We start from the raw sequence: 11,455 nt of genomic DNA on the forward strand, positions 1-11,455 counted from the left end.
AGCACCATGGCGATACTATATATTTCTATTTTGGCTATGGCATGCTCAAGAATTTTGCAACAAGTCAGAGATAAGGGAGGATAATTTGAGAACAATGATTTATCCTCTGTTTTTAATACTGGCATGATTCGCGCTGTTTGCCAATCACTGGGAATGCTAGATGAACGTAGGGAAGCACGAAAGATGATTACAAGAAAACATGCAACCATATCGGCATATCGACGAAGAAACCCATTTTGCATACAATCAGAGCCTGGTGAAGTTTTAACTTTAAATTTAAGATGCAAATTCTTTAAAAGGCACCACGCCGGACAATGATACGGTGACGGAGTCGACACATGCGCCATCGCGAGCCTTTGGGAAAACGCTCTGAAAGTACACATTAAAATGCCAAGCGATGCTTTGCTTATCTGTAACGAGTGTGTCTTTATGCATTATTTGATTAATGCCCTTTTTTTTCAACACAACTGGGACCGGAATGTTTCAGGGGCCGTCTGGAAGCGAATGTTGAAAATAGTTTTGCTTTTCACAACTTACAGATTGGTTGAAGGGTGTTGTGGGCCACTTTGACCAAGTGATGTGCCACTTTGACTGTATCTATCTAGCCACCTACGTCTTGGTGCTCTCATGGTAGCTTCGTTACCTTGGTATGTACCAAAATTGGCATAGTATGACAAGAGTGTATGATGAACATAAATGATGGGTCATCACATGAATATCATGGCATTTGTCATGTAGGTTATGAAACAACCGCCTACGTCTTGGTGCTGTCGTGGTCGCTTCGTTAACTGGGTAGGTACAAAAATTGGCATAGTATGACAAGAGTGTATGACGAACATAAGTGATAGGTTATGACATGAATATCATGACATATGTGTCATGTAGGTCATGAAACAGCCGCCTACGTCTTGGTGCTGTCATGGTCACTTCGTAAACTTCGTAGACACTAAAATTGGCATAGTGTGACGAGAGTGTATTGCGAACATAAATGATGGGTCATGACATGCATGTCATGTAGGTCGTGAAACAGCCGCATAAGTCCTGGTATGTACCAAAATTGGCATAATAGGACAAGAGTGCATTATAAACATAAATGATGGGTCATGACATATGCGTCTCATGTAGGTCAAGAAACAGCCGCCTACGTCTTGGTGCTGTCATGGTCGCTTCGTTAACTGGGTAGGTACAAAAATTGGCATAGTATGACAAGAGTGTGTGATGGACACAAATAATCGGTCATGACATGAATGTCGTGACATGTGTGTCCCGTAGGTCATAACAGAGCCGCCTACGCCCTAGTGCTCTCATAGTCCTTTAATTAACTTGATTTGTACCAACACTGGCATAGTATGACGATAGTGTATGACGAACATAAATGATAGGTAATGACATGCGTGTCATGTAGGTCGTGAAACAGCCGCATCCTTATTGGTATGAGCCAAAATTGGCATAATATGACAAGGGTGCATTATGAACATAAATGATGGGTCATGACATATGCGTCTCATGTAGGTCATGAAACAGTCGCCATGCGTCTTGGCATGTACCAAAATTGGCGTAATATGAAAAGAGTGTATGAAAAACATAAATGATAGGTCATGTGATGAATGTCATGACATGCGGGCCACGTATGTTATGAAATAGCCGCCTACGTCTTGGTGCTCTCATGGTCGCTTCGTTAACTTGGTAGGCTCCCCGCACACTGCTTCGCATAACATCGATTCCCACAGGGCGGGGGATCTGTCGGCTTTCTTTTCTTGTACAAGTTGTTCTACGTTATCCATAGTTTTTTGCGGTATTTTTCGTTTTATTTGGCACTAATTTCTCTATGCAGTACAAATATAACTGTTTAAATTTATTCCATAGCTGTGAAACATCAGACCCACAAACATTGCTGCGTTAAGACCAAGGTAGTCTAAAATACTTTCACCGATTGCACGCAAAAAAATTTAACAGTCACTGTTTTGATAGGAGCACTATTTTTTGCTTTTAGAGGGCACGATAAGTTAACATGTAGGGATCTGAAAGACCTTGTTCGACTGACACAGAAAATTTTTTCGTACATCGGCTTACAAAAACAAGATCTACTATTGAGTACGAACTGCCTTGAACGTGAGTAGGTTGCTTAACCACTTATTTATTTATTTATATTTATTTATTTATTTATTTATTATTATTACTTGCTGCAGGTTCCCACAAAACATTAAGTCTAGTACCCTCTGACCATGTACGCTATGCTCACGAGAAGCAAAAAGATCGTTCCAATCAACGCCAGGAAGGTCGAAATCGCCAGAAATATTTATTTTCTTCTGATCAAAATTCGACATGTGTTCGTATTGATAGTGCAAAAACTGCGGTGGTGCGTCGGGAGAACGGTACACAGTGAAGAGCAATATGGAAAAGCCCCAGCATGACAACTTTATATAGATACTTTCCTGATTGTCAATATGTCTTAGACGCGTTGGTGGAATGTTACGTTTCATCAAGACGGCCACTCCACCAACTCTTGCATTCCTATCCTGCCTAAAAATTTGGTACGAAGGCGGTAAGATGCTGTTGTCATGAATGTCATTACGGAGCCAAGTTTCCGTGATCACGACGACATGAGGACTGTATCCCAGAATTATGGCTTCCAGCTGGTCACCTTTATTGGCAAAGCTGCGGTGTTTACCTTTAACATACGAAGTTTTTCAACACATGAAGTTTTCTGTCAATTTTTGCAGGAAGGTTTTTGACGACTAACCAATCCTGCCCTAGAATTGGCGTCATCATCCCATGCGTATAAGTCATCGTATATGTGCAGCTTATCATGCTGAAGATTAACTTTTCCTGCCCTGTTGTTTTATATTCTGGCGCTTTGCCATAACAGCTTGCGTTTTCTTAGTGTGCCTGTCGAATAATCAGTCTGAATGGAAATTTTTGTTCCTTTGAGCTTTCGCGCACTTTTAAGGACTGCCGGTTTTTCGTTGTAACTGTTCCTTTTTTCCCCCCACCTTTCCAACGCGATGCATTGCTGCGATAAAGCTGCATCTTACGTTGCATTTATAACAAACAATATCTTCAGCCACTTTTGCGTGCGGAGCTATTTCATTTCACTCCTGCCTTCCTGTATGCCAAAGACAACGAGATTCGAATGACTGCTCCTGTCTTCAAGGTCCACTACTTTAGCCTGAAGCAGCCTTACTGTCAATTCTGGGCTGTCTACTCGCGAAACACGCCTTTCGAAAGCGAAGAAACGCTGGTTAAGGTCAGAAGTCATTGTACCTATGTCAGTTTGCTGATTATTTAGGGTGGCTATCTCTGTGACTAGCTTGTTCTGCTCTTCTGATAGTTGGGTCAATAAAGCTTCCGCGTTAGCACTCGGGTTCACCGGAATATCCCCACTCCCCCGTAAAAGTTTACGTACACAAAGAACTTCGCAAGCAATCTCAAGCCACTGGCGAGGGCATGGCAGGACCAGGGGGCCACAGTAGTCGCTTTTGATTGTGCTACAGTGAACACTAACCTGCATAAAGCAGAAGAATGGCTTGTGAAGCCACATTGCGAGGCCCAGTATGCCACACCCACTAAAGCAATAGCGTTGTAACATGCCCCTTACGAAGGAATCCGAAGAAGTCACATGGGAGGGAGGCGTAGCTGTCATGTTGATATCGTGCAACTAAGAGCACGGGTGATACGGCGCATGGTGCGTCATTGATTCCACCGGCCACGCGCTGAGTTGAATCGGCTATGACTGGAAGGTTACCTGCGCTATCTGAGTCAATAAAACCTGCTTAAAGCATTAGAACGGCTTGTGAGCGCATTGCGAGGCCCGCTCAGCCGCGCCCACTAATAACTAATAATTAATAATTAATAATGAAATACTTGTGCTGCTTACCATATATATATATATATATATATATATATATATATATATATAATCTTCTGTATGCGTTTCTCCACTTGTTGAAACGTAAGCCAGCCCTATTAAGGCACGTTATCCCTGTTTGTAACATCTAACAGTGTACTGTGGACTACCATAATGTCTGTCATCGGTTACCATAACTGCGTAAGAACGTGGTATCATTAATTAAGTTTAGTAGGTAGTATTACAGGCTCAGTCGCTGCTTCCGAGATCGCACCGGCGCACAGTTGCGATCTCGGAGGCCACGGTTTAATCAACTCGGTCCATCCGTCGTTCTCGATGCAGCGGACTCGGGCAGCCCGCTGTCCCCTGCTCCGCCGATTTCCCGCATCGCCCTGCCCCCGTCCGAGCGACCGCCGGCCGGGTTCCTCCAGGAGGTGCTGCGGGGCTACGAAACTGGCGCTGCAAGCGGCGTCGGCGCGAGCGACTGGGTGCGCGCCTTCGAGCGCCTGCACCACTCTGCTCCCGGCGCACGGTCGGCTTTCCGCGCGCCGGTTGCCGCCGCGGCTGCCGCAGCTGCCGCCGCCGCCGCCCAGCTTTGGAGACCTCCGCCGGGCTGCCTGCTGACGCCGGCCTGCCCGCTGTTCCTGCCGGCTTGTCCGCCGGGGTGTCCGCAGTGCGCGCCACTTCTAAGCCAGGCGTGGGCGCTGGGCGCCGAAGCCGGCATCAAGCACGAATGAAGCGCGGCTGAAGGAAAATGTGCGGCCGCGCGCTGCAAACACTGTCCCCGCCTGCGAGCCCGGCTCTCGATGGAGTGGAAAGTTGTGTCGCTTAAGTTACACACGGCTACAGTTCGACCCCGAGGGCTACTTTTGGTGTAGCAATGCGAAGCAAAGGATGCGATGCCACTGACGCGCTGCTGCTCGGTCTGAGAGACAATGATATGAGCAACGGGAAACGCACCGAGCTGTGAGCCATGTAATATTCATCCCGGTACATTGAATCGTCGCAGCTGTTGTCGTATTTCTATTCGTCTCGCTGTGCTGCGACGTAACTTATTGCTCGACTTCTCAATGAAATGACCCACAGGCATTCTGCATTAACACTCGAGAACTAAGAGGTAGAAGCAAAGAAATGCAGGGGTGTTGACCAGACACACGACCGCTTTGCTATCCTACACTGGGGGAAGGGTATAAAGGAGCGAAAAGCAAGAAATAAGGGGAGAGAGAGCACTAGTTGCGTGCACTTGAAGGTGCACACCAATGCTATCAACGGTGGCAGAGACTTGTCGTGTTGAGGTACTACGCGGCGTAGACATAACCGTGATAGGGTGTCTCCCATTCAATTCATGCCGCTCGCGCTGACTGATTTAGCCGATGAGGCATCATTAAAATGTCATGTTGACGAAAGTGTCACATCGACGACACGGCCCAAATAGCGTTAAACGCCAAGGTTCATTGTAAACATTGGCAGTACAGATAAATGTACAGAAAAGGCAACCACATTCGTTCTGTGCTTTGGGTGACGTTGCTCAGTCAGATACATTTCCAACCGGCTAGCCGATCAGCAAGTTTTTCCAGCTCGCTGGAAGGAGAAAGCATATAGTAAGAAAGAAAGGCATAGAAACGGTGAGCGACATCATGGCTCAGGCTTTTATGACGTTGTTGTGGCGACCAGCAGATCATATGTTTGTAGGCCCTCTCGCTGTGTTCAAGAGCCCCAATGTGTTGATTGACGGAGCGCTGCAGCTAAGTTGAGGTGCACAAAATTAACACGCACGTCTCTACTATTGAACCAGTCGCCAAAGTGTGGATATAGCTTGCGGATATTGTAAAATGCATAACTGACTTGAAGGTATATCCGAGAGCTAGTCCCACAGAAGTAAAGTTATGAAGTTTGTAGACTGCCGATCAAATTCTGGTACACGTTCTCGCGTTTCATTAAACTTGCCATGTCTACAGAATGACGACAGGCTGCCTCTTCACAATAGTTGTTGACAAGTCCATCTTTATTTGGACTCTATGTGATCCCTGCAATTGCAAGGAGTTTTTCTTGGACAATTAATGTACAATAGCTCACAAAATATGCGAGACCAACGAATCTGCAAGCTGTCTATGCAATGGTCTACAGACTTCATACAAACACTTGTGTCTACAGACCGTATGAATACATTTCTGTAAGAGATTGACAACAACGAAAATACGGTGTACACGTGAGCATGCGAAAGAACGTGACCGACAGGATTATTTGCAGACTAGAATTCAAGACCCACTCTGCTGAAGAAGCGAACAACGAGGCACAACATGTTAAAAAAAAATTGTGAAACGGGACACAACTCGAATCGCTGGTTCTGTGCGCTTGGTAGCGATGCGTCACCTGTGTGCTCCTGGCTTCGCGTTCTCATTCTGTGCTACTGAACCTGAGTTCCAAATCGTAGCATTGTGTTCCTGATGCCGCACCTCTCACGCCAACTACTGTACAGACCTATCTTAACGACGTTCCTTAGTAAAAATGACACTGGTGATATTTATTGCATACTTGCTTGAATTACTTAATCTATTTCTAAAGACAGTACGCATCGGCTCGTGTACATTGTTTTCTTGCTTTTCAATCTGAAGGTCTGGCCTATTAAGCTTGGGTCGAACTTACCAGTACTGCCGCGGAGACCACTTCGACCAGAGAGCCGGCGAAATGAAGCTGCCATTAGGATTAGTGCGAGCGACAACATGGCCAGAACATAGAAAACCAATGGCTTCCTTGAGCAAAAATTCGCGCTCTCAATGAACGAGTTGTCCACCATGTTTGTGACTTTTCCAAGAACCCAGGAAATTCAGTCGTTGTCAACGGTATTAGCGTTCACCACCGCCCAGCCACCTGTGGCATGTTTCGTACGAATGCATTTCATGTAAGTACTGTGGACCTAAGTGCCGTGTTTAGTTCTAGTTATTATATGCATTCTTCTTGCGCGAATGCGAAAATTTTATATAGGCACGCCAGTAGTTCAACTTTCTGCCACTACGCGTCGCATCGCTTTTATTGATTGAGCAACTCTGCTATAATCACGCATCTTGTAAACTCGTATCTGGACCAACTATTTAAGTGCACGGCGGCATAAAGCGGTTTACAAGGGCTTTTTTGACTGTATTGCAGTCGGAAACATAAGTTTATGGGACAGGAGAGTTGCGTAGACGCTGAATTCCTGAAGCCTATAAGCACATAGCCTCGAATAAAAAGCGTCAGCGTATGGGAGCGTTCACGACGACATGGATTCTGAGAGTCGCACCTAGGATTATAATTTGTTATCGGAAAACCTGGAATACATCCTGTTCTAAAACAGGGAAATGCTGCACTTTACGAATTTCAAGGGTCTCTGCTGTGCTAAAACGACCCTTCCCCTCCCCGATGTCGCAAATAAAAAAAAAAGCAAAACCAAAACAAATCAACTGAAGTTTGCGGCGTCACACTGCCGTACCAGTTCTGGTGCTCCGGTGCGTAAAAAAAAAAAAGAACATTGACCTTCATTTTCTTTTATAATATATTTGCAATATCACCGAGAAATGAGCGAGAATTGATTTTTCAATGTTATTTGCCAGTCTTAAACTGATTTAGCGTTTCTTCTTAGTGTTCATTAGAACAGCGTGCAATCGCCAATGTATGGTTGCTCGTTTTTGCTGTCTCGTTACTGGCGACGCTTTGTTCCGGACTCCGGCTCATAGAGGGGAGTTCATCGACCCCTGGCACGTGAAGACGCGAAGGCTTGGACCACCGTGTAATCGGCCAGCCACGCACTCGGGCCGCTTATTCGTTAAGGGCGAGAACACGTGCGCAGCCCAAGAGGAGAATGCGTTTCGACTAGCCGCCAGCTAAACCTCTCTCTTGCTTGCAACTAAGCAGTGGAAGTCGACGCTTGGCTATACTGGCGAGCAGCAGGTTAACTCCGGCGAAGTGAGTGAACTTTGAAACACTTTAGCAAGTGCGCATGACGAACCGGTTGTCCTGGGCAAACTTGTGAGGCGTTTTTCTAATTAAACTCGCCTAGGAGGCAAGGGGAGGGGGGAGGGGGGGCACAGAAGGCAACCCGCGGCAAATGCTCTGTAAGCTAGCCGTATATATGCTACACAGCGCACACGTCTGATGGCAGGCGTCGAGGCTGTGCCATGTTGAATAGATCTGTTCTTTACGCATCACCGCAGTTAAGCGGCATAATTCTTGGGAGGGAGACCACCTGGGAATGACCGAGGGCATTTTTTTTTTTATTCTGCCGCGGAGTAGTTAAGGTGTCTCATGCCTTGAGCGACACATTTGTGGTGTGCGAGGCAGGGGGCTTCCCCTTGCTTACTAACAACCCGCGCTCCTTTCCTCCGCGACGCCGGAGGTGAGTGAGCTAATGAAAGCTTTACGGTCGAGCCGACATGCAGAGGCGTCATGTATAGTATAGTAAATTACTTGGATAGAAGTAATGACGTTCAATAGACGAAAACGTAAAGACTGCAATTACAGAATCATGCTTCGCGGTTCGACTCATGTGTCTGTGGGGTGGGGGGAAGGATTGGCTGTCTGACAGGGCCGTGGCGGGAAGGGTGTGGCTCGTTAAATGTACAGGCGCAAACAGAGCGATTGACAAGCATCTCCTTGCGACGCGAGTGGTACTTGCAAGAAATGAAAGAAGGCAGATAAAACTGGTAACACAACCGGTCCTTCTTGCGGAATGGGTGGAAGGCGCCCAACCGGTCGGCCTAATGACGTAATGCGATGAAGCAGCAGAATGTTTGGCACTCGCGGACGGACACACTCGCCGTGATGTCCTGCAGAGACCGACGATCGCCCGTACTCCATAAAACCTAATTGTCGTGTATCAGGGAACCAGCTTAACAGCGCGCCTCACACAAGGACGGATTCCTTGGTTGTTACAAGCGTGGGAAAAGATGGAAGTCAACCTATGTGTATAATTTCTCGCACGAAGCAGCAAACTCGACACGTGTTGGTGATTTGCCAGGAGTCGCCAGACGCGTTACGATCATACCCGAGTTTTCGCTAAAAAAAGGAGTGCTTGGATGACAGTAACGAATCAAACAAAAAGGAAAGAAAGGGCTAATGATAATTGCGATTTGTCGGAAATGAGAGCTTTCGAGACGCTGTCGCGTCTCGGCGTGTGCGGTGATTACGGAGTCGCAGTGAAGCTCGCCTTCAGGTCACGCGTTTAAGAGCGGGAATAATAGATGCAAGAGCTCGGACAGGAGTCGTATTAGACAAAGAAGAAAGAAAAGAAAAGAAAGAAATGAAGAAGCAAGAGCGGTGGGAGTACACCTATTAAGGGTTGTATTATTAAGTGGGCGGCGGAAGGGGACAATCAGTGGCAACTTTTCAAGATGCACTGTAATACGCAAACCGACATTTCTGTATTCCCTACGGCTACCAGCTCTAACAGAGCCCGGTTTGCGGTCAATGAAAGCGTGTGCATATTCCGGAGAGTGTCCGTTCGGCTTGCCGGCAACGCCACGTATTTAGATTTCTTGCAAACAAAACAAACACACAATAAAAACACGCAATAAGAAACAAGCGAAGGAACGAAAGAATGGACAAACAAACATATGAACGAACGAACGTGCAAGGCAGCGAGCGAGCAAACAAGCAAACGAACAGATCATTAAGTAAGCAGTTGCATAAAAATCAGGTTAAAGACAGGTGTGCAACGGGAACTGCCTCAGCGAGAAACTCAACCCGTTGACGTTGTCTTATACATGTAAACGGTGCATCCGTTTACCCGCAATTGCTTTACATGCGGTGAATCAAAAGAAACCTAAAAATACGCCAATAAAAAAGAAACAAACGTTTCGAGAAACAAAAGCCGCGATCGTTGCTTCAGCACGGATTCAGTGTTTCATATCACGAGAGGGAGAGGAAGGAAAATATATTAAACGCCAAGATTTCCTTCAGTGTGTGTTTAATAGCCAACATGCTTGCTCATGTGTCGAAAGACCCATGAGCAAGCATGAATCGAAAGACCCTAGAAGAGGGAGAGAAGGCAAAAGAAAACGAGAGAGCAAGAGGGCGTGAAAACGGTGGACTTGATGCTAACACGTAAAATGAAGTGCAGTGCATTGCATGCAAAACGAAGGCGACATAGAAAGGAAGTTCAGTCAGTCTAATGTGTGTAAAGAATTTCCTAAAGTTTGCCAAGCAGAGTCAATGCTCAGAAGTTTATCAAGCAAGCTTTAGCCCGACGCAGCGCCAAGAAAGACAAGGTATTTGAGCTATCTAGCTGCTTCTCAGCCTTAGGGTTACGTGCCCCCAAGGAAGAGGATTGCGGTAAATCGTTTTGCCGTGCCAACTGGTGATCCCAGAACCCCATTCACACATGCGTTTGCACTACCAATTACCAATTAAAGCATGCTTGCTACATTGATGTGATCGGACTTGAATGAACAGTAAAAATAAAAGAAAAAAAAAACATTGCTAGTTATACAATACGAAAAAAAAAGTAGGCTAAGCATGAGAGAACCAATTATTGCAGGTAAAGAACAAGGAGACCATAATTTTTCTCTCATGCCACGGTCAAAGTGCTGATCCGTAGAATACTTGAAATTCTGGAACGGTGCGCAGTTGATTGGTCGTATATTACCGCCATTCATCTACTGCTATAATAAATCGCTATGTCATTCAAAACATTACTAGTGTCGGGACAACTGTTCGTTTGAGGACGTACCGCTGACGATCGCGAAAACGTACGCTGCAAGTCTCGTCTATCAGCCAGGCTGTAAGAACTTATTACTATAAGTTCTGAGCACTTGATGATATATGTTTGTTACCCGACTGATTTTTTAAAATATTTATAACATACTGCAGACCACACGTCGGTCCTTGCAGGAAGAACACTCAAGCCTACAAGGCAAATGAGAAACAAGAAAAGCAAAAAAAAGAAGATCCGCAAGTATAGAAATACAATTACTATACAATAAATACAAGTAAATATGCATAACAGAACATATGAGTAACGCACTTCATTAGGAAGGTTTTATTACATCATGGGTCGGGAGTTCCACTCAGACACTGTTCTGGGGTAGAAAGAAAATCTGTATGCATTTGTCCTGGCGAAATGACGGGTTAATGCATATGTGCGATCGTGATGTGTACGTCTTGTGGACAAAGGGATCACGTATACCGAAGGGTCTAAGGATAATTCACGATTACTTAGTTGCTGTAGGAAATTCAGGCGAAGCAACTGCCTCTGTGTGTCGAGGACGGGAATGCCGCTTGCCACCATTAACTGTGTGGGGGAATCAGTGCGCTTAAACTTATAGAATAAACAATATGAACAACCTTTCTCTGAATTCTTTCCATTATATGAATGTTATTTTTAGTGTATGGATCCCATGTAATGCAAGCGTATTCTAGTTTAGGTCTGATGAAAGTCAAATAGCTTTCAGACCGTCAAATAATAAAAATAACACCAAATAACTGCGATTCGAAGACATGGAATCGTTCCCCATCTGCAAAAGTTGCTTTTTCATCCACTTTCATCGCCATTAATTTATTATTTCTTTAATTCAATTACAGTAAGTACAAGTAATTTCCCGCGTTGTCCTGGCGTCTTTGTTTGTTGGCGTCTGA

At 45.4% G+C, this 11,455-nt stretch overlaps 1 protein-coding gene across 2 annotated transcripts in view; it reads left to right on the forward strand.

The window, feature by feature from the left end:
* Positions 1–6,364, forward strand: part of LOC142560205 (uncharacterized) — a 147,482-nt gene extending 141,118 nt beyond the window's left edge. For both annotated transcript variants that reach the window (XM_075672133.1, XM_075672134.1), the window contains one exon: positions 4,190–6,364. In XM_075672133.1, coding sequence (XP_075528248.1) covers positions 4,190–4,584 — 395 coding nt within the window. In that variant the 3' untranslated portion in view covers positions 4,585–6,364. The remainder of the gene's footprint in view (positions 1–4,189) is intronic.
* The last annotated feature ends 5,091 nt before the right edge of the window (positions 6,365–11,455 follow it).

Source organism: Dermacentor variabilis, chromosome 10 (assembly GCF_050947875.1).
Source record: "Dermacentor variabilis isolate Ectoservices chromosome 10, ASM5094787v1, whole genome shotgun sequence".
Lineage (NCBI taxonomy): Eukaryota > Metazoa > Arthropoda > Arachnida > Ixodida > Ixodidae > Dermacentor > Dermacentor variabilis.